The following is a 24602-nucleotide window of genomic DNA, read 5'->3' on the forward strand; positions in this document are numbered from 1 at the left end:
GGATATGAAGATTTTTTAAAAAACAAATGTGTTCTATTATTTTGACTGGACTGTGGCCTGAATGAGTTTAGTGTATTTTCCTCCCTTTAATTATTAAGTGTGTGGAAGAATTTCAATGAATTATCTTTAAAAATTCATTTTTATGTGGAATCTTTGATTGAAATATATGTTAGTAGTTTAAAGGTTAAGGGTCCACTAACTGGAGGAATTTTCCTGAACCTTAAGAATTATGTTGGAAGTCATGCATATACGGCCTCCTGCCGTTGCTGTCACCTTGGATAATTGTGATTCGTCATCTTTGAACAGGGTGGTCTTCAAATAAAGAGTTTAACTGAAGACATATTCTAATAGTTTGAATCAATGAAAGGGTATATAAAAATTGGATTCTTATGTTTTCTGTACTTAGAAAAATAAGAGTAACAATATTAAGTCCTTTCAGTCAACTGAAAAGTTCCAGAATCTCACTTATACTGTTATGTTTAATTTGAGAGTAACCACTTATCCTTAGTTCTGGTCAATCTATTTAGCAGAGCTGAGTTTTGTCCTAATTATCAAATAAATATGGGCAACCATCATACCTTTGTCTTTTGACTTTGGGATATACTTTTTGACTTCAAGAAAACCATACTTTTTAAACTTGCTTGTTACATTATCACTTAGGTAGGTGGCTACACTGGGTTTGAGTTCCTTGAGGACTTTGCTAACTGTGGATTGAAATGGTTTAATGGGTTTAATGGTCCTTATTGGCCAGAAGGGATGTCTGGCCTTGTATTTTGAAAAATATGAAAATTTTCACTTACCTAAATAGTGAAAAGTACATTGACCTCAACTTGATGCCAGAAGAGAAAGAGACAATGTGAAATAAAATTTATAATAAAAAAAGTTGGGTTTTGGTGGCCTCTATAATTTATACAGTCCACCTCAACGAATCATTTTTGAGCTTTTCTTAGAATCTTATTCCCTTGGGTGGTTTCATTTTTCTCACCCACCAAGACAGACAACTGCAAAGCGCCAGAGGGCTGGGAGGGTGAGTGTGGAAGTTCCTGCCTATGAAGCTGACTAGCTTCTCCCGGGTTTTGGGAGGGAAGGTGGCCACTCGTATGAGAGGTGTTCGGTAGTGTGAGGGTGAAAATGAGATGTGGATGCCAGTGTGCATTTTGCTTGTCTTCACAATGTGGTGAAGAAAATGAAAAGGTCAGTTTTATAGATCATATTTTAATAATTTATTGTTAAAGTGATTTGGTCCCATTGTTTCATTATTGTTTTTTAAAGATTCTTTTTGTAACTGATGGGAAAGTGACTCCTATCCATTGGGTAGTACACTTCTGATTTCCCTCCCAGCAGAGAAGATAAATTTGTGCAGCAACTTGATCTTCATGCCTGGGCTGTGCATTTGGAAGACAGTTGCTTTCATGCCTGCTTTTGAAATAGTTTTGGTTTGGATAACGACAGTGGATTTTAAATTTTAGACCATAGTTGGTACATAATTTGTACATTTCACATGTACAGCTTCTGATATGAATTTTTTTCTGTGAGAAAACTGGATTTAGATCTGGGTAAGTCATAATACCTCTGCTTAAGTAAAGAGTGTTTCATAGATTCTGATAGAAAATGAGCTCATAAAATGCTTACTGAAGCACTCTTTGCACATCAAAAAATTTATTTTGAAAGTATTAAGATGAGGATTAAAAAGTTCTGATAAGGAATAATAGGTGAAATATGACTGGCAAACTGATGCGAGGTTACTTGTAGTCTTGTGAGGAAACTAATGGATGGTTGGCTGGGTGTATCCTTTGAGAGATTTTGGTTAATATGTTTTGAAAGCTGATTATATTGGTAAGCAGAATACTATGCATTAACAATAGTGATAAGTATAGCCTTTGAATTTCATATGGTGAAAGGTAAATTGTACAGGCCTCCTTGTTAAAAATGTTTTGCTGAACTTAGATTATTCTAAGTGGACCTTGCCATCTTTTGTTGAGTTGATTCATTCTTTATATCTTCCTGTGGTCAGAGGAGATGGTACTTCATGGTGGAAGCTTGTTGATTGTCCAGATGCTTTAGCATTTAAAGAGCAGATTATATTGTGCACAGCTGTCTGCTAAAAATGGACCATTGTCTTTGGATCTCTATATAATCCAATGTGGTGCTTGCTTGTAAACCTTGGTAAATCCTTTATAGAAGTAACTTCTTATCCAGACGGCTGAAAGTTTGGGGTGCGAGGGAAAAAAAGGAGATATTTGCGTTATTGTACATTTATATGAGTATATATAATGCTTTTATGCATTTATCTGACCTCTACATCCTGAGCTGTAGAGCCAGCTCTGCATGCATGTCTAAAAAGCAAGGATCTCCAGAATGTCCTCCCTGTGGTTGGTGGACCACAGCCCAGGGCTCTGCGCAGCTATAGGATTAGGCCATACATCCTTCCTTTGGCTTTATTCTTCTAGCTGGAATTGTGTGTGTGCTTCGAAGGGAGAGAGAGCCCCGAAGGCCTGTGAGTCCTTGGGCTGGTTCGTGGTCAGGAAGACGGTGTGGCTTGCTGCTGGCGCATGGGCATATCTTGGATGAGAGGGAATACTGGGAAGGTCTGATATAACTGCCTTTCTCTCGCCAAGCCTGTAACAAATTTGCTTTTAGGGTTTCTTTATGATTAGAAGCTTAACCACACCTGCTCCCTATCCCACTTTGGTGTTTAGTCTTTGTTGCAAAAACATAGGGGCAGCTGCATTACTGTCATTAATGTTTATTTGTGAGTTCAACAATTATTTAAAATAAGTGAGCATCTCTGTTCTGCACATTTTTTGTTTTTAAGAAACGATCTTTTCATAAGCAGAAGGGAGCTGAGGATTTCAGTAGCTCCTTGCTTCCCGCTCCCCCTCACGCCCCTATGGGGCTGAACACGCCGGAGAGATAGCTCCGTGCATCTAGCTCACAGATACAACAAATGCCCTCAACTGTGTGACTGAGGAGTCCAATTTTAGACCCACAACTCCCTAAAGTCTCATTTTTCTCTTCCATTGACCATATATTTTATTGTCTGTAATGGGGAGTGGGGGAGATCCTGTTTTTATGTATGTGAAGCAAGGAGTTTTACCTTTTCTGCTTTGTAGTACTTCAAATGTTTTCATTGCATGAAATTTGGATTTTGACTTCAGATGCTGTTTGTACCTTTATTTTTTTCAACTTGGTTATCATTGATTATTTCAGTCAAAGACTCTACTTTGCTGTCTGTTTAGCAGTATTTCCAGGGGTGCTTCAGTATTTCTGTGTATTCCATCTGCTTATAGAGTCTTTATGTTTCTCTGCATTTTTTGTTTTATTTTTTGAGGTGTACACACACAGTTACACTTCATGGAGTTGCATCCAGCCAAGTGTCCATGTTCTTCTTGTGAAGAGGCAGAGAAAATCACCTCTCCCAAGAATTTCCACCTTCTGACCAAGGCAAATGTGTCCTGAAGAGCTGTACACAGATGGGAGGCAGCTTGTTTGCTTGTTCTGCTGCTAGAGCATTGAGTTAATTAGAAGACAGGCTGTGGGTGGCCAAGTGCAGACAAAGAAGCACCAGACACAGCCCAGTTAGCCTGGGACAGTAAAAGTAAGTTACACTCTTTCTAAAACACTGTTTTTGAGTACTGATGCTGATTCTTGCCTTTAGTAATAAGGGGCAACTTGTAACTTACTGTTTGTGTTCACACATTAGGTGCATCTGTTCTTTTTCTAAGACCCTAGACATTAAGTGTGCTCTTTAGCACAAAGTATCTGCTTAATTAACGAAAAGCAGTGATTTTTTTTTTTATTCTTTTAATTTTTTCAGAATAAAAAGAAAACTGAATCAATGATTACATTCCAGGTTAATTTTTATACAGCATCAAAACTGTGTATTAGTTTTTGGCTGAGTCAAAGCTTTTAAGTACAGTGCTTGTTGTGTTACAGAGCTTTTTACTGATGGGAACATGGAAACAGTTTCACCTTTTTCTCGCCATTTCTTGATGAGCTGTGTGCACCTTATCACATGAATTCATCTTGGCTGAATGTGGTAGAAAATACAGTCCAAGACCAGACTTAGCAATGTCTAAGGAGCTAGTGGACTTCCCTGGTGGCTCAGACGGTAAAGCGTCTGTCTGCAATGCGGGAGACCCGGGTTTGAGCCCTGGGTTGGGAAGATCCCCTGGAGAAGGAAATGGCAACCCACTCCAGTGCTATTGCCTGGAAAATCCCATGGACAGAGGAGCCTGGTAGGCTACAGTCTATGGGGTTGCAAAGAATCAGACACGACTGAGTGACTTCACTGTCAAGGAGCTTGTAGCTTTATATATAAGTCCTTGTTTTCCTCTGGGAGTTATCACTCTCTAAGAATATACTACATTTTAGAATTCAGTTTTGAACTACTAAAAGCTACATTTGGTAATATGATGGAATTGGTGATAATTTGTGTTCTGATTATGGGCAGCAATTTAGACTTTTGGGTTGAGTATAAAATATCTTCCTTTAAATTACTAGAGATATTAGATTCATTGGCCCTTGCCTTTATAGTACTGCAATTATTGAATCATTTTGTATGTGTGTGTGATGTGTGTGTGTGGTATGTGTGTGTGTTTGGATCTGTATCATTTGGGGACATCAATTTTATTATTTAACACCTATTGTTTTTTGCTTTTGGTAATGAAGGACTAGGCTTAAGAAGGTTTTTCTGTGTTCAGCAAAGTCACAGGCTGATAATCATGAAGGTCAGTCTGAAAGACTGCCTTTGATTTTAAGTTTTTAATCTCTCTCTCAAAGATGGGACTTTATTCAGAATCTGGAAAGGCATGAGAAAGAAATTTGTTGTATAATTTTTAGGAGTCTCATCAAGATCATATCCTAAACCCTGCTACAAAGCAGAACAAAGCATTACTTCTGTTTTTTCCTCCCATTCATTCTCGGTGTATACCTGCCATCTAATTTTTATATGTATAGCAGACTTTAACTGTTAGAATAATGAAGGATTGCACCTCACGGTAGTGGAGCAAATAGCTTAAAATTGAGTCCTAGGCATCCCAGTTGAGAGCAGTGCTTTGGCCCTTCCGCCTGCCAGGGAGTTTTTACTGGCAGTCGTTCCCGCTCAGGGCCCAGCATCCTGCATGGTAATCACGTTTCCTGACAGTTTATGACACGCATATAGCACTGGGTATCAACACTGCTGCACTTACTAGGCTTCTCAGAAAATTCCAAGTGGGGAACTTATTTTGTTTTCCTCTTTTGGAAGTGTGTGCAGATGTTAGCATTTTCTAGTGGGCTGGACATCTTTTAAATTAAAAGCATAGTTATCAGTTCATACTTACAAGTTAGTGGCACTTCCTCGCCCCTCCAGTCTGCCATGTCCTCACTTCACATTTGACAGAAGGATGGTTTACATTATTATAATTTTGTGGTCTGTTAGGTTCTTTTTGGCGATATTTTCACATTATCATCAACATGGTTAAAAGGTATTGTTGTTTAGGTTAAAGGGAAGTATAAGGAGATGCCAAAGTTGGCTTTACCAGAGAAACAGCTCCATTTGTCTTTTCTATTGTAGCTCATGTGGAAAGGACAATTTCAGTTACCGGGTGTGCTAACCTCTTCCTGGATATCGTAAAGACTCCAACTAAAACAAAGTTTAAAACTATTTCAGATGTGCAGGTCTGTTGAAGCCAATATTTTATTTCAGAGATTTGTGTTATGTTTGACAAGTAACTCTTTGTACCAGAATTCGGTGGCTTGCAATGAAAAAACCCATGAAAATAAACTGCTGTGATGTCATTTTTCTGCTTAATTATGCTATCCGTTTATTTGCAAATTAGGCAGATTAATAATGGAAAGAAGGTGAATACAGATGGGCAGTGCTTTTTAATTAAGATACTTTTAATAATAAATTAGAGAAAAAATCTGGTTCTATTTTTGACAGAATATTGTGTGCCAGGTCAACAAATGCTCAAATGAACAAAAGATGTATTTGATGCATTTATTCTGACTTTCCTAGAAGAGCTTCGATGCTCAAGAAGATCATTTAAAAGTCTTAGTTCCTAATACATAGGCTGTTGTGAGTGACTGTTTTAAAAAAATATAAAGTATGTGTTTCTTTGTGTGTAATTGAACAGTTAAAAAAATGAACTGTCAGAGATACTCAAACTGTATATTCAGCATAGTATATTTGACTCAACTGTTCACAGAGTGTGATGCAAACAAATGTTCTCTTAACTTACATCCAGGATGGCTAAAATATTACTTTAACACATGTGAGAAGTGGAGCACTGTAACTCTTTGGCTAGATACAGTTCCGGGCTGTCTCAGTTGAGTAATTTCCTCAGGCATTCCAACTTTGATCAACCACAGCATGGACTTTTAGCATGTCTGTAAAGCAGCCAGTGCATCTGTAAATATGTCCTGAGGTAGAGAGAAAAGAGGGAATGCCAAAAAGGAAAGAATACTTTCTGTTGTAAAGGACCAGTTACAGAATGAAAATGGAAAGTTTTTTTGTTTCCCTAGGAACTCTTTTTAGATAATTGAGCCTCTGATGTCTAAGTATGCCCTGTGGTTCTGTATTAATGAATGAAAGATACTTCGTTTGGGCCTAGTAAAAATGTTTTCCCGACTAACTCTGCTGAAACGTAATGGTTAGAGTTCATTAATTCTTAAACTTTCCAGTCTTTATTAATGTATTTAGTATTAATTGGCCAAAAACTTAAATATAAACAATAGCACGTATCTCAGTAAATCATGTCTTAATTGTTTATGGCTGGTATTTGGATGAAAATATTCTTATATGACCCTGTTTTAGAGAGTAACTCTCAGAACAGGCACACCATTACTGGAGTAATCTCTTTGTTTTCAACACATGAAGCAAAATAGGTTTTTCTGGGTTTTATTTTCAGTGACCTGAAAATGAATTTGCAAATGTGTCTGTTGATTTCTTTTTTTTTTTTTTTTTTTGTCTGTTGATTTCTATGGGGCTTCCCTGGTGGCTCAGATGGTAAAGAATCTGCCTGCAATGCAGGAGACCTGGGTTCGATTCCTGTGTTGGGAAGATCCCGTGGAAAAGGGAATGGCAACTTGCTCCAGTATTCTTACTTGGGGGATTCCATGAACCGAGGAGCCTGGTGGGCTACAGTTCATGGAGTCACATAGAGTCGAACATGACTGAATGACTGATACTTTCAGTTGGAGTTTTTTTTGGTTTGTTTTGGTTCAAATTGCTAATTCCAAAGAGAATACCATGTTTTCTTTCATCATGTTGGCAATGACAATTCACCACTGTGTAAAGTTGTAGATGAAGTTGTCTGTACTAATGGTGATCAAGATAGTCTTGAGAAAAATATTATGATGTCTCATCATTCTTGTGGATTCTGAGTAGAAAGCTTATGTCTCATTTTGGAGATGCAAAAAAGCATTACAGATTCTAATTATCACAATCAGAAGATATGTGGCATTTCTGACTTCTAACCTAGCTCTTAGTAAAGTGCTTTGATGCAGGGTAGTTAGTCTGCAGCACAGATTAAATAGCCTACTTCTGTATTTCACGGATTCAATGGACATGAGTTTGAGCACAAACTAGGAGGTGGTGAAGGACAGGGAAGCCTGGCGTGCTGCAGTCCATGGGGTTGCAAAGAGTTGGATGCGACTGAGCGACTGAACAACTACTGTGTTTATCATTTGTAAGTAGCAAGAAGTACACATATTCAGTATTTTCAATATCCAATGAAATCATGATTTGTTGCTGGGACTGGCATTTGTGTCAAAGAGCTGCTTTGCCTGAAATCTCTATTGTGGGGAAAACTGAAGATTTTGAATTTGCATCTGGAGAAGTATGAAGCTTTATTAACCTTTACAAAGTTAGGGTCCAGAAGAGACAGTTTACAGATGTATGTTGATTGGCCCATAGACTAGTTCTTAAAAACTGGAATTTGTTGGAAACATTTAAAATCAGGAGACTCATAAAAATCTGGATTTCTGATTTCTTTTGAAAGAAAAATGAGATCTGGTCACATGTATTCTTTCAGGGTTGCAGTCTGCCAAAGCAGAGTGACAGCTGCCCCTTTTTCAGGATAGGAAGCTGTGTAACTAGACTATATTTCAGCTCAAGGTACAGCTGAAAATAAGGCCTGGACAGATATGCCAACTTTTGTCTTGTTGGAAGGCCTGAGGGAATGAACTGATGATTTAATTGGCCTAAGTTTTTTGCTCCAGGTTGCAAATTGTTACCACAGGGATTTCTACCAACAATAAGAGTGGTATGAGTTTTGATTTGAGTTTTTAAAATTGGAATTGGACTAAGGTATTAACTTATTACTTTGAAAATGAACTTCAAGCTAAAGACTTTTCAAAAAATTTCCCATAGAAGCAGTTTGAACCAGAACCAAAGTATTAATACATCACTCCAAAGAGTTTGAGCTAGAGCTGACCTGGCTGAATCCTTCATTTATTTCTAGTCCCTGAAGTAAAATATTATTTTCAGTGTTTGTAGTGAAGAACGTACCAGAAGTGACCATAAGTGCAAGCATATTGCACCCATTTCTGAACCTAAAGGATAGTTAGCTTCCAATCTTGATTCCACTACTTCTGGATGGAAAGAACACTAAGATAAATCACTGGTTTGTGCATAATATTTGTGGTTGCATCTGTGGTGAGTACCCAGAAGCCTTTGTACATCCTTTTTATCAGGGACTCTGTCACATTTTATTAATCTTTTCCTGATTCATTTCATTTCTCTCCAGGTGAGGTTGAATCCCGCTTCCCAGAGTGGCTACCTCTTGTAGCTTCTCATGATTCAGTTTTACTTTCTTTCTCTCCACGTTCTCTGTTCTGTTGCTCATAGATACCTTTACAAACCTCTTCAACGTGGGGTTCGAGGAGAAAGCGAAGATAAGCGGTTCATCCAGGTTAGAGTTTCTCAAGGTGAGGGCCATGCTCTGACTGGATCGGATTCACTTGAGGGAGCTTGTTAAAAAAAAATAACAGTTTCTCCCTTCACCTTACATGACCTAAGTTAGAATCTTTGGGGACAGGACTCTGGAAATGTTCATTTCTCTGAATTAAACAAGAAAATTAATCTTGGAATAATTGTAGGTTCACATGCAGCTGTAAGAAACAACATGGAGACAGCCCTTGGAGCCCCACCCACAGTGATGACTGCTTCTAGAAAAGCTGCTCTTAATCTTTTATTTTAAGACATTGCAGTGTAGTATACGTATAGAAAAGCATACATATTTATGGTACAGAAGCAGCTCCTTGAATTTTCAGAGGGAACCAGCACCCAGATCAAGAAACATTTGCAGCCCTTCAGAAAGCCCCTTCTGCCCTTTCCAGTCAGTTCAGTTCAGTCGCTCAGTCGTGTCCGACTCTTTGAGACCCCATGAATCGCAGCACGCCAGGCCTCCCTGTCCATCACCAACTCCCGGAGTTCATTCAAACTCATGTCCATCGAGTTGGTGATGCCATCTAGCCATCTTATCCTCTGTCGTCCCCTTCTCCTCCTGCCCCCAATCCCTCCCAGCATCTGAGTCTTTTCCAATGAGTCAACTCTTCGCATGAGGTGGCCAAAGTACTGGAGTCTCAGCTTTAGCATCATTCCTTCCAAAGAAATCTCAGGGCTGATCTCCTTTAGAATGGACTGGTTGGATCTCCTTGCAGTCCAAGGGACTCTCAAGAGTCTTCTCCAACACCACAGTTCAAAAGCATCAATTCTTCTGCACTCAGCTTTCTTCACAGTCCAACTCTCACATCCATACATGACCTCTGGAAAAACCATAGCCTTGACTAGATGGACCTTTGTTGGCAAAGTAATGTCTCTGCTTTTTACTATGCTATCTAGGTTGGTCATAACTTTCCTTCCAAGGAGTAAGCGTCTCTTAATTTCATGGCTGCAGTCACCATCTGCAGTGATTTTGGAGCTCCCCCAAAATAAAGTCTGCCATTCTTTCCACTGTTTCCCCATCTATTTCCCATGAAGTGATGGGACCGGATGCCATGATCTTCGTTTTCTGAATGTTGAGCTTTAAGCCAACTTTTTCACTCTCCACTTTCACTTTCATCAAGAGGCTCTTTAGTTCTTCACTTTCTGCCATAAAGGTGGTGTCATCTGCATATCTAAGGTTATTGATATTTCTTCCGGCAATCTTGATTCCAGCTTGTACTTCTTCCAGCCCCGCGTTTCTCATGATGTACTCTGCATAGAAGTTAAATAAACAGGGTGACAATATACAGCCTTGACGGACTCCTTTCCCTATTTGGAACCAGTCTGTTGTTCCATGTCCAGTTCTAACTGTTGCTTCTTGACCTGCATACAGATTTCTCAGGAGGCAGGTCAGGTGGTCTGGTATTCCCATCTCTTTCAGAATTTTCCACAGTTTATTGTGATCCACACAGTCAAAGGCTTTGGCATAGTCAATAAAGCAGAAATAGATGTTTTTCTGGAACTCTCTTGCTTTTTTGATGATCCAGTGGATGTTGGCAATTTGATCTCTGGTTCCTCTGCCTTTTCTAAAACCATCTTGAACATCTGGAAATTCATGATTCATGTACAGTTTAAGCCTGGCTTGAAGAATTTTGAGCATTACTTTAGTAGCGTGTGAGAGTGCAATTGTGTGGTAGTTGGAGCATTCTTTGGCATTGCCTTTCTTTTGGACTGGAATGAAAACTGACCCTTTTCTGTCCTGTGGCCACTGCTGAGTTTTCCAAATTTGCCTGGATATTGAGTGCAGCACTTTCACAGCATCATCTTTCAGGATTTGAAATAGCTCAACTGGAATTCCTGGGAGAAGGAAATGGCAACCCACTCCAGTATTCTTGCCTGGAGAATCCCGGGGACAGAGGAGCCTGGTGGGCTGCTCTCTATGGGGTCGCACAGAGTTGGACACGACTTTGCAGCAACTGGAATTCCATCACCGCCAGTAGCTTTGTTCATAGTGATGCTTCCTAAGGCGCACTTGACTTCACATTCCAGGATGTCTGGCTCTAAGTGAGTGATCACACCATCATGATTATCTGGGTTGTGAAGATCTTTTTTGTACAGTTCTTCTATGTATTCTTGCCACCTCTTCTTCTTCTGCTTCTGTTAGGTCCATACCATTTCTGTCCTTTATTGAGCCTATCTTTGCATGATTTCCTTTGGTATCTCTGATTTTCTTGAAGATTTCTCTAGTCTTTGCCTTTGTATTGTTTTTCTCTATTTCTTTGCGTTGGTCACTGAGGGAGGCTTTCTTATCTCTCCTTGCTATTCTTTGGAACTCTGCATTCAGATGTTTATATCTTTCTTTTTCTCCTATGTGCTTCATTTCTCTTCTTTTCACAGATATTTGTAAGGCCTCCTCAGACAGCCCTTTTGCTTTTTTGCATTTCTTTTTCTTCGGGATGATCTTGATCCCTGTCTCCTGTTACAGTGTCATGAACCTCCGTCCATAGTTCATCAGGCACTCTATCAGATCTAATCCCTTCAATCTATTTCTCACTTCCACTTTATAATCTTAAGGGATTTGATTTAGGTCATATCAGAATGGTCTGGTGGATTTCCCTACTTTCTTCAGTTTAAATCTGAATTTGGCAATAAGGAGTTCATGATCTGAGCCACAGTCAGCTCCTGGTCTTGTTTTTGCTGACTGAATAGAGCTTCTCCATCTTTGGCTGCAAAGAATATAATCAGTGTGATTTTGGTATTGACCATCTGGTGATGTCCATGTGTAGAGTCTTCTTTTGTGTTGTTGGAAGAGGGTGTTTGCTATGACCAGTGCATTCTCTTGACAAACCTCTATTAGCCTTCGCCCTGCTTCATTGTGTACTCCAAGGCTAAATTTGCCTGTTACTCCAGATGTTTCTTGACTTCCTACTTTTGCATTCCAATCCCCTATAATGAAAAGGACATCATGTTTGGGTGTTAGTTCTAGAAGGTCTTGTAGGTCTTCATAGAACCATTCAGCTTTGGCTTCCTCAACATTACCAGTTAGGGCATATACTTGGATTACCATGATATTGAATGGTTTGCCATGGAAACAAACAGAGATCATTCTGTCATTTTTGAGATTGCATCCAAGTACTGCATTTCAGACTCTTTTGTTGACCATGATGGCTACTCCATTTCTTTCGAGGGATTCTTGCCCACAGTAGTAAATATAATGGTCATCTGCATTAAATTCACCCATTCCAGTCCATTTTAGTTTGCTGATTCCTAAAATGTCAATATTCACTCTTGTCAACTCCTGTTTGACCACTTCTACTTTGCCTTGGTTCATGGACCTAACATTCCAGGTTCCTATGCAATATTGCTCTGTATAGCATTGGACCTTGCTTCCATCACCGGTCATATCTGCAATGGAGGGTGTTTTTGCTTTGGCTCCATCTCTTCATTCCTTCTGGAGTTATTTCTCCACTGATCTCCAGTAGCATATTGGGCACCTAGTGACCTGGGGAGTTTATCTTTCAGTGTCCTCTCTTTTTGCCTTTTCATGTTGTTCATGGGGTTCTCAAGGCAAGAATACTGAAGTGGTTTGCCATTCCCTTCTCCAGTGGACCACATTTTGTCAGAACTCTCCACCATGACCCATCCATCTTGGGTGGCCCTACATGGCATGGCTCACAGTTTCATTGAGTTAAAGAAGGCTGTGGTCCATGTGATTAGATTGGTTAGTTTTTTGTGATTGTGGTTTTCTGTCTGCTGTCTCATGGAGAACTCTGGGGTAAAACCTTTTCTGAAATGGAATCATGCAGTATGTATCCTTTTGTGTCTGCTTTTTTTGTTTAATTGAGGTGAAATTCATAGAACACAAAATTAGTCATTTTAAAGTAAATAATTCAGTGGTATTAAGACATTCATAATATTGTGCTACCACCACGTCTGTCTTGTTTTGAAATAGTTTTCTCTCCCCAAAGGGAATCTTATACCGGTTAAACAGTTACTCTGTATTCCCTCCTCCCCATCCTCTGGCAACCACTAATCTTCATTAACTCTCTGGATTTACCTGTTGTGGATATTTCATGTAAATGGAATCATACAATATGGGACTTTTTGGATCTTCTTTCACTTAGCGTGTTTTCAAGGTTCTTCCGCATTATGGCCTGGATCATATCAGTGTGTCATTCATCTTTGTGCAGTATTATTCAACACTATTCATGTGTATACCACGATTTGTTTATCCATTCATCCACCGATGGACATTTGATTGGTTTCCGCTCTTTTGCTGTAAAAGGGGTTGGCTATGAATAGTGAACAGTGTTACTGTGAGCATTCCCATACAAGTGTGTATTTGTCAAGTTATCGAGTCGTACGGCAATTCTGTATTTAGCTTTTTGTGAAATCACCAAACTGTTTCCATGACAGCGGAACCATTTTACACTGCCCACAACGATGTACCGTAGTTTTTGTTTTTGTGATTATAACAAACCTCATGGGTACAAAGTGGTACCTCATTGTGATTATGATTTTTTTCTCTATGAATAATGATGTTGACTATCTTTTTCTGTGCTTGCCGACCATTTGTATATCTTCGTATACATGTCTATTGAAGTCTATTTATGTCCTTTTCACATTTTATAATTTGGTTGTTTTTTGGTTAATATTGTTGACAATTATAGGAGTTTTTCATATATTATTGATGCTGTACTGCTGTTGCCTATTTGTCAGTCTGAAATTACATCAAAATGAACACTTGAAAAATAAATTGTAATTACTCCACCAACTACTTCCTATCTCCTGTCCTGTTTTGTTTTTCTTCATCATGTTTACTGCTCATATGCCATCTAATTTATTTAGTTTCTTATAGTCTGTCTCAGCTAGAATGAGCTTCCATCTGGGCAAGGAAATTTTTCTGTTACGCTCACTGCCATATCACCGTGGGTTAGGTCAAGGATTAATAAACCATGACCTGAAAGCCAAATCTGGACTGTTGCCTGTTTTTGAATGGTCTGAAAACTGAGAATGTTGTTTTTTTTTTTTAATGGTTGAAATGAAGTCAGAAGAAGAATAATATTTCCTGACACCAGAAAATTATATGAAATTCAAATTTCAGTGTTTATAATGAAGTTTTACTGGAACACAGCCAAGTTCATTCACTTGTGTATTTTCTCTGGCTGCTTTTCATGCTCTAGAGGCAGAGTTGAGTAGTCGTAGAGTTGTCTGTGTGGCCTGCAAAGCCTGAGCTATGTAACAGAGCTGACTCTTTACAGCAAGATTTGCCTGGCGCATAAAGGAACAATAAATATTTGTTGGATGAATGAATGAATCTTAGCCTGTACTACCACAGAGGAATCCAAATTGGAAATCTTTCAACAAATCAGTCTTGAAAATTTGAGCTTAATTGGCTGCTTAATAAAAATATCCCCAAATGATTTTTTTGTAATACATTTTTCATTGGCTTCCATTCATTCTGTAAATAATGAGAATTGATGATGAAATACCAAGGAATTTGTAATTTTTAGGATAGTGTCAGGTAGGGTAGGCTTATTGTACAAATTTTACAAGTGTTAGTTTGAAAACCACTATAACAACACAGTATACATCCTGTTTTTACTATTCTGTTTTTAAAAGTTTCAAGGAATAGTTTGTTTAAGAAGCTGTTTCATCTTTTTTCTGTTTCTCGTCAGCATTAGACTAATAATGCTGCTACCTGCTTACTAATGAAGGTTGTCATAAAAATGATTTTGATGTCTTAGCATAACTTAATTTTGAATAAGACAGTGTATTATCACATAGTTTCATTCTGCTGTTGAATTTGCCCTTGGATTACAGGGTATGAATACTAACATATTAGTAATTTCCTGTAAATGTCTAAGTTCTCCTTAAAGGAAGATTGGAAATTGGACAAACATAAATCATTTTATATAAAAATTATTTTATAATGTTCCAGTCTAGTTTTTGTACAGCATTTGAAAACTAAATTGTTTGCATCTGTGAGAACTGTTAATAGAGGTCTTATAATAGATCCCCAGAGGTTGAGTGTACCCCATAGTCCTGCAAACAGTTCTTATTTTATGCTTTCAGCAAAGGACATTAAATGGGTAATACAGGTTGTGGTTTATAGTGAAAGAGTAATGCTTTGCAGATCTTTGCCTTGGCTTGGTGTTTCCAAATTTCATTACTCAGACAGGGTTTCCATGTCATGGTGGGGTGTAGCTCCTGACTTGCCTCTTGGCCTTCTCGTCCTCTCTCTGCTGGGTTAAGCAGTCAAAGGGATCTTGCTTTTTATAGCTTTGTCTCCTTTGAAAGTTAGAAGTAAATTTGAAAAATATTTTGCTTTTAAATGTTATCTTTTAGGAGGTGAAATTCTATTTCCTAAAGTTATTTCACTTCTCTTGTTTAAACTGTGAAAGGGATGGATTCTTAACACTCTATGACATTTTTTTCTGTCATTTCTCTATAGAGTAACCTGCAAAAATGAGTATCAGCTTCCTTAGGGATTATAGTTCACAGTGATGAGTTATTCTATTTATTTATGTTTGTAATTAACTCCTATTCATTCTGCAAATATTTATTGAGTACCTACTGTGTGCCAAGTATTACTTTTGACATTGGGATAAAATACCTAAAAAGACAAACTATTGTATTTATGGGGCTTCCATTCTATGGGGAGAATTAGACAATTATGTATAATGTCAACAAGTAAAAAGTACCCTAAAGAAAAATCAGAGAAAAAATTGTTAGGTCAGGTCAGGGAAATGCTAAGTCAGATTTGCAGGGACTTACCTGCCTAGATTTGCATGGGCTTCCCTGGTGGCTCAAACAGTAAAGCATCTGCCTGCAATGTGGGAGACCTGGGTTCAATCCCTGGGTCGGAAAGATTCCCTAGAGAAGGAAATAGCAACCCACTCCAGTACACTCGCCTGGAAAATTCCATGGACTGAGGAGCCTGATAGGCTACAGTCCATGGGGTTGCAAAGAGTTGGACACGACTGAGCGACTTCACTTGCCCAGAAGATGTCATGTAAACAAAATAGGGGAGAAAGCCATGTAGAGAGTTTGGGGAATGGAGTCTTGGGTTTGAAGGGAAAGTACCCCACCCCATTTTATTCTTCTTTCTGGTACTTATCACGTGGGGTATCAGCTATTTATACATGAGTACAAATGGTACACACATATGTTTCTATACACACACGTGTGCAGTCTTTATTTGTTGATTCTTCCCTTGCTATCAGTTCAGTTCAGTTCAGTTGCTCAGTCGTGTCCGACTCTTTGCAATGCCATGAATCACAGCATGCCAGGCCTCCCTGTCCATCACCAATTCCCGGAGTTTACCCAAACTCATGTCCATCGAGTCGGTGATGCCATCCAGCCATCTCATCCTCTGTCATCCCCTTCTCCTCCTGCCCCCAGTCCCTCCCAGCATCAGGGTTTTTTCCTCACTAAGCTCAGCATTTCAAAATGGAAAAGCCTGCAGGTGTGAGTGCTCCTCCTGTGCTCCGGGAGGTGCAAGGAGGTCTTGCGGTTGTGTGGTGCACAGGGAGAGAAGAGGGGCAGAGCCTGGGTCATGCAGGCCCTGGTAAATCTTGGAAAGTGAGACTTCAGATTTTATTCTCAAGTGTGACAGGACATTGTAGGTTTTTGAATAGGGGAATAACAGGATTTTAAAAAAGGTTCTCTAGTTACTCACTGGATATGATTGCTAGTTGTATAAAGTGATTCAGCTCAGAAAATCAACAACAAATGACCATGTAGAAAGCCTATGTACATTATAAGGGGAAGGTTAGTATATGTGGTGATCAGTTTATACTGAATGATAGGTACACGTTTTTGTCAATTTCATTGTAATTTGCATACAACAAAACTCAACAATTTTTTAAGTGTACAGTTTGATGAGTTTTGACAAAAGTAGCTACCAATGTAACTACCAATGCAGTCTTGACATAAAACATCTTCATTGCCTGCAAAGTTTTCTCATAACGTCTATCTGCAGTGGATTCCCCTCCTCTCAGTGGCCCCTGACAATTACTATCTCTCCTTTTAATCCCAGTTTGGCCTTTGCTAGGATTTGGTATACATAGAATCATACATTAAGTGGCCTTCTGTGAGTGGCTTCTTTCACTTAGTATAATGCTTTTGCGATTCCTCCAAATTGTTGGCTGTATTAGAAATTTGTTCCTTTTGTTGCTGAACAGAATTTCATTGTATTGGTATATCACAATTTGTTTATCCCTTTCCCAGTTGATGAGCATTTGTATTGTCCTGTGTTTGGCTGTTCTGATTGAAGCTGATATGAACATTTTCATTTAAGTCTTTATGTGGACATATGCTTTCATTTTTCTTGGATAAATAGTTACGAGTAGAATTGCTGGATCTATGGTAAATGTATGCTTAACTTTAAAGAAACTGCCAAACTCTTTGCTATTTTTATTCTCACTAGCAGTGTATGAGGGTTACAGTTGCTCTACATTCTTGCCAAAACTCACTATTGTTGGCCTTTTAAATTTAACCATTTTAGTGGTATTTTGTGGTTTTAGTTTGCATTCCCTAATGACTAATGCTCTTATGCATCTTTTAATGTATTATTTGCAATCTGTAGATGAAACTGTTTGCCCATTAAAAATTTTGGATTGTTTTACTGTGTTGTATGATTTTTTTATGTACTGGATACAAGTCCGTTACCTTTATGTTTTATAAAATTTTTCTCCCAGACTGTGGCTTGATATTTTTAAAATAAATCTTTATTTTAGAACAGTTTTAGATTTACAGAAAACCTGAGAAAATAGTTCAGAGAATTTCAGTATACCCAATACCTGATTAGCATCTACATTAGTATGATACATTTTTAACAATTAATGAACCTATATTGACGCGTTATGTTTAACTAAAGTCCATACTTTATTCAGATTTCCTTTATACCTAATGTGAAAATCTTTCTTTGCATCAGAGTTTTTACCTTTGATTATTATATTTTTCATCTCTAGGTGTTTATTTTTTTATGGCTTCCTTTTTTTCCCTTCTTCTTGTTTTCCTATATCTGCTTGAACATACAGTTTAACATTGTTAGTTAACATTAGAATTGTTTGCTAATTCTATCAACTGTCATCTCTAGGTCTGTTTTTATTGTTTTAATAACTTCTTCTGGTTATGAGCCATAGTTTTATGCTTATTTGCATGCTGGTCATCTTTGTTTTTTTTTAAACACGGTGAGTTTTACATCTTTGGAAGTTGGATATTGTAGTATTTCTTCAAATATTGTAGGACTTTGTTCTGGGACACTGGTGTTAGTTTAGATTGTTTTGATCCTTCTGTGGCATCGTTAAAACCTTGCTAGTGCACATCTAGAGTTGCCTCCTTTCTAGGGCTGATTTGGCCCAACTCTTGCCGTTACCTTCTGAGACTTTTCCTGGTGTCCTCACTCGGGCTGGTGGGAGCTGACTTACTCTCCCCTCTGTGAGTGCCGGGAACTGTGTGGCTTCCTCTTTTCTGAGGTTCTTGCGTTGGCCTCGGCAGCCCTCTCGGGCTCTGTAAGCTAGTGCGCCTGGACGGTCAGGGCCCTCTGGGCGTCTGGCGTTCTCTCTGGGTCTCTCTCCTTTTTGCATCCGGTACTGCATAGTCAGACTTTACTGGCCTCCATGAACCTCTAACTTTGTCTCCTCAACTTTGGAAGAATTTTGGTTCTTTTTTGGCTTCCTCTTCTTTCTTCTGTGGCCTGAAGAGTATCTCTAGGGATTAATTGGAGGCACCTGATTTGTGTCTTTTTCTCAGGATTATAGTCCTGTGCCACCTATTGAATGGAGTCTGTGTATTTCATATGTTTTGTCTGATTTTCCTAGTTAGGAGGACACATATGATCCCTATTATGGCTTCAGGGTCAGAAGCAGAGGTTTAGTAGACACACTTTTGACATTATAAATGTATTTTGAAGTAGGAGAAATATTTTTGAAAAAAATTGCTTATATTGTTTTTTCTTGTGTATTTTTAAGATATCAAATTTAAGCCATCAGGCAAGAGTCATTTTTAGAATAATTTGGTTTTGTTCACTTTGTGATTTATAACTTTGTATCCTTGCTCAGTCTCTCAGTCATGTCCAACTCTTTATAATCCCATGGACTGTAGCCCACCAGGCTCCTCTGTCCATGAAATTTTCCAGGCAAGAATTCTGCAGTGGGTTCCCATTTCCTCCTCCAGCAGATCTTCCCAACCCTGGGGTTGAATCCTCTCCTCCTGTGTCTCCTGCGTTATATTTGTATTTATATTTTTATACTATATTCAGTATTATATTCAAATTAAGTTTGTAGTGTGCACGCGCATCTGTGCTGTTATGTCCTACTCTTTGTGACTCCCTAGGAGCTGTAGTCCCCCAGGCTCCTTTGTCCATGGAATTCTCTGGGCAAGAATACTGGAGTTGGGGGATCTTCCCAACCCAGGGATCGAAGCCACGTCTCCTGCATTGGTAGGCGGATTCTTTACCACTGAGCCACCTGGAAAACCCTAATTTTATAGAGCTTATTCATTTTAAAGATTGTTGCAATTGTGTATGTACTGTTATATGTTATATGTGTATTTTGGGAATTACTGAAGCATCCATAAATTTAAAGTTTTCTCACATTTCAATTCCTTTCTCACATATTTTGAAAGATATATGTAATTGGCAAGGAGGTTATGTAGAGTTAAAAAAAAAACCTTGAAATACAGTGGTATTCCTGGAGAAGGAATGCAACCATGGGGTCACAAACAGTCAGACATGACTGAGCAACTAACACACACACACACACACACACACACACACTGTGGTAATTTACTTGTGTTACTTGTACAGTTTCTCTGTTCAGTGTCATAGAGGTTTCTGACTTAGGTTTTTATATTTTTTAATATATGGGTTCAGGTTTTTGAGCACAAGCCACCTGTTCTCCTTGCTTGACCCTGCATTAAACCCTTTCTCTGCTCAAAAAAAAAAGAAAAGAGAAAAAGGAAATAATCTAGGGTAAAAACTCAGTCTTTATCTGTTCTAAACCATAGTCTGTCCTAAATTGGATTTCTTCCCCAAGATTAAGCTGTGAAATGATTTAGGTACACTATTTACTTGGAAGGCCTTATTCAAACTCGTTACACCTAATTACCCACTTTCTTCCCTTCATCTTAGAAAGTGCTTTTTCTTAATAATGGTTTTATTTGTCTCCCAAGTTTGGAAGTTATGGTCCTTTCCTTCTCTTTCTTCTTCCTTTTCCCTGTTGGAATCATTTCAGACCTATGTTGTCAAAAGGCCTTCCGTTTGGTCTCTCTCATTTCAGTTTCCTCCTCTTCCTTTTCAAATAATATGTGAATATCAGTTAATGTTTCCTTGATCAATATACTTGACCTTTGTTTCTACAGAAAGCTTGAAGAGCCTCTCGTCATTTTCCCAGTCAAGTCCAGATTCTGATGAGTGACATGGAGCGGTCTGTCTCTTTGGCTCCAGCCAACTGTTTTCCCTAAATGTGTCTTCTGTGACTCTGACACTTTATGGCTGCCTACATGTTGCTTCCAGCATATCCACCAAGTGGAATTTTCTGACCAGTCTTTGCTTTTGTGTTATACCTTCTTCAGGAAGACTGCTATTAACGTCTTCATCTCATACTGGCCCGTTTCCTTTTGAGTTCTCAAAATACTTACTGTCTGTATCACTCATTTTCTATTTAATTTTACAATCCCTTTGTGGTTTTTTCCCCTGTCCGCTTATTTGTAAAATCCTATGGACAGTTAGGTTTTCTATTTGCATTAGGACAAAAGCCCTGGTCTCAAATCCCTGACCCCTTTACTCAAGTTATAGGTGTTAACACACATGATGGAGATCTTTGTGTTGTGGTCAGTTTTCCTTGGGTCTGGCAGAAATTCAAGAAACTGGGGACATTTGTAGTTGATTTTGTACATTTGGTGATCTTTAGGTGGATTAAGAATTTCGCTGATTTCCTGGATAGTATTTGTGTTAGCTTAGAACAGAGTTAATTTTCTGGACTGACTGAGATTTCTGACTCAGATGTTCTCTTGCATTGGATGTCCAGTTGACCCATCACCATTTTTGGAGAAAACTTGTTTAGTCACTAAGTCACGTTCAACACTTTGTTACCCCATAGACTGTAGCACACCAGGTTCCCTTGTCCTTCACTATCTCCCAGAGTTTGCTCAAATTCATGTCCGTTGAATCAATCACGTCCATCTCATCCTCTGCTGCCCCCTTCTCCTGTTGCCTTCAATCTTTCCCAGCATCAGGGTCTTTTCCAATGAGTCGCCCTCTCTGCATCAGGTGGCCAAAGTATTGGAGCTTCAGCTTCAGCATCAGTCCTTCCAGTGAATATTCGGGGTTGATTTCCAGGTTTGATCTCCCTCTGTCCAGAGGACTGTCAAGAATCTTCTCTAGCACCATAGTTTGAAAGCATCAGTTGTTTGCTGCTCAGAATTCTTTATGGTCCAATCTCAAATCCGTACATGACTACTAGAAAAACTCTAGCTTTGACTATACAGACCTTTGTCATGACAAACTACTCCAGTATTCTTTCCATGAGAACCCTGATGGGTTGACATTTCTGGACATTTCTAGTGCATTGATCTATATATCTGTCCTTAGCTGTATGTCCATGTCACACTGTCTTGATTACTGTAATTTGTAGTAAGTTATAAAACCTAGAAGTGTGAGCCCTCCAATTTTGTTTTTTTATTTGAAAGATTGTTTTGACTATTCTTTTGTTGTTGTTGTTTGTTTTGTTTTAATTTAAAAAAGAAGCCCCAGTTTTTCCTTAAACCCCATTCGTAGTTTTTCAGGGACAGAAACTCAACATCATCTGCTGACTTCTGACTTTGCACTAGGACATTTCTTAGGAGTTGTCCTGCCAGTCAGCAAGGACCAGACTGTCCACATGTGGTCTAGCTTAAAGGCATCTGGGCCCACCCTGGCAAAGGGGCTTGTGTGATATAGCATGAAGCATTGGATAGATAGCCTAGGACTTCTAGGCCTTGCAAAGTTTAATTGGTACCCACCAGGCCTGGGCCATTTCAGGGACCCTAACGAAGCAAACATTCATCTTCCCTGATGTTCTCTGCTACCCACTAGCCCGTCCACACTGCTCTTAGCTTCTACTTCCATGAATCCATAAACATCAGAAGGCACAATGGCCTGGGCTAAAGCGTAACTCTTGGTTTGGCAGTCTTTGAAAGCTCACCTTTAATCAATATTGAGAAAAGAGAAACAGGGGCTAGGGGCGTGGGGATCCCCAGAGACAATGAGATGACACCCCCCTTCCCCCCCGCCCCTGTCCAACTCCTAGTATCTGTCTCAGTCGGGGTCCTCATGTGAGAGGATGCTAAGGAAGCTGAAAGTTTAAAACTGCCATCTATCCAGCCCCTTTCTGGCATGTGGGAAAAGCTTCCTAGAACTTTACACAACACTAATGTCTTGACTGTTCTTAATTCCTTGTAGTTCTATATGAATTGTAAAATTAGTTTATCAAATTCTGCAAAAAAAACAGCAGTGAGGATTTGATATGGGATTGTATTGAATCCCATATCAAATATTCCCCAATCCCATACTCCCCAATCCCATACTCTCCAAGTTGGGGAGTATTGCCATCTTAAAGATACTAAGTTTTCTGTTCTATGTACATGGGTCCTTCTTTTGATTCAGGCCTTTAATTTTTTAAAACCATGTTTTATGTACATGTACAAATCTTACACTTCTTTTGTTAAATTTATTCCTAAGTATTTTATTCTTTTTGATGTGATTGTAAGTTGAATTGTGTTCTTAATTTCACTTTCAGATTTTTCATTGCTGATGTACTGAAATACAGTTGGTTTTTGCATATTGAGCTTATATCCCCATTGAACTTTTTTTTATTAGTTCTAATAGTTTTTTAATGGAGATTTTAGGATTTTTTTTGTATACCAGTTCATGTCATCTTCCAAAAGAGGTAATTTTACTTCTTCCTTTCTAATCTGGATGCTTTTTGTTTCTTCTTCTTGCCTAATTATTCTGTCCAGAATATACACTATAATTTTGAATACAAGTGGTGAGACAAGCATTGCAGTGTTGTTCCTGATGCTAGGGGAAAGGGTCTTTCACCATTAATTATGATGTTAGCTCTGGACTTACTTTTATAGATGCCCTTATCATGTTAAGTATAGTCCCTTCTATTTCTAGTTTGTTGAGTGTTTTTCTTATGAAAGCATATTGAATTTTGTCAAATACTTTTTCTTGGTCTATTAATATGATCTTTTTTTTTTTTGGTTTTGGTTTTGTTCTGTATTAACATGGTATATTACAGTGAGTTTATTAAACCAGACTTGTTTTCCTGGAATCCCTCTTGTTCATGGTATATAATGCTTCCATATTTTGCTGCATTTTGTTTCCTTGAGGATTTTGGTATCACTATTCATGAGTATATTTATCTGTAGTTTTTGCTCCTTGTCTTTGTCTTGTTTTGGAGTCAGTGTTGTACTGATCTCATACAGTGAGTTGGGAAGTGTTCTTTACCTTCCTAGTGTTTAGAAGAGTTTTTTAAGCATTGGCAACTTTTCTTTAAGACTAATGGTAAATTAAAAAAAAGACTAATGGTATTTTAATTTTTGTTTTTATCTTTTAGGATTCTCCTTTTACAAATGCAGGAATGGGGTCCAATCTAAATCTCTTGGGTGAAATTGAATGTGACGCCAGTATAATGGATGGAAAATCCTTGAATTTTGGAGCTGTTGGGGCACTGAGTGGTATGTAAACATTAAAGCACATTATCTCTACTCTTAAAAAAAACTGAATATTACCATTTCATTCCTCCTAAAGAACAGCCCAGTTGTTTTCATCATTCTTGCTTGTATTAATGTTGAAAACAAACATTTTTTTCTTTTATTGAATTTAAAACATAATATCTTACCTATAGATAGTTTTAAAGAAAACAGTGAAACAGCATATGTCCAAGTCTTTGCTTAGAGTGTGGTCATTCTCCTTCATCCCTGCAAGAGATTACAGACATTTAAAATTGGAATTGGCATATTCCATTAATTTTGCAATTATTTGAATATACTAATAATATGTTTTTATTGTTAAAAAATTCAAATGATATAAATAAAATTTACCTTTGATCTTCCAAATCTTTCCTTCCAAAACTCTCCCTGGAGGGTTTAACCAGTAAAATAAAATTCATTTATCTGTATTTATATGTAATAGAAATACAGTTTTGCACATATTCTAAAAAAATAAATGTATTTTGAAACTTTAATGGTAAATTAAAAATAATGATATCAGTTATTATGAAACTTTCTCGTTTTCTTTAAATAGGATGTCTTAGAGATTTTTTAAACATCACTACATATAAAATATATGTAACGTATGGTAGTTCACTTATTGAAGTGAAATATACATGAAGGGCACAGATTTTAAATATAAAGCTTCATGAATTCCTACATGTATATAGCCTTGTAAACCAACACCCAAAATCGAGACGTAAAAGATTTCCGTGTCAAAATAGAAAACCTTTCCAAACTCCCAGACAAGTTCTTTATGCCTCTCCTTAGTTTATATCGCTGGTATTCCCATCCCCCTGCTCCTCCTCCTCCCCAGATTCTGACTTTAGGCACTATAGATTAATTTGCCCTTGGCTCAAATTCATATGAATGGAATCTTATCCCTCTGTGTCTGGTTTCTTTTGCTTACTGTTACACCTGTGAGAATGAC

The 24602-nt window shown here is 38.2% G+C and overlaps 1 protein-coding gene across 30 annotated transcripts in view; it reads left to right on the forward strand.

Moving 5' to 3' along the window:
• Positions 1–24602, forward strand: part of TASP1 (taspase 1) — a 318225-nt gene that overhangs the window by 19548 nt on the left and 274075 nt on the right. For 21 of the 30 annotated variants that reach the window (XR_015138791.1, XR_015138798.1, XR_015138800.1 and 18 more), the window contains exon 5: positions 23518–23638. Coding sequence is in view for 12 of the 30 variants with exons in the window: in XM_086331220.1 (XP_086187346.1) it covers positions 23518–23638 (121 nt within the window). In the remaining 18 variants the exon portion in view is untranslated. Of the gene's footprint in view, positions 1–3331; positions 3599–23517; positions 23639–24602 lie in introns of all 30 variants that reach the window. The other 9 variants (XR_015138789.1, XR_015138795.1, XR_015138788.1 and 6 more) reach the window with 1 other exon arrangement.

Source organism: Bos grunniens, chromosome 13 (genome assembly GCF_055505025.1).
Source record: "Bos grunniens cultivar Pamir isolate PY7600 chromosome 13, Bosgru_T2T1.0, whole genome shotgun sequence".
NCBI classification, from domain to species: Eukaryota; Metazoa; Chordata; class Mammalia; order Artiodactyla; family Bovidae; genus Bos; species Bos grunniens.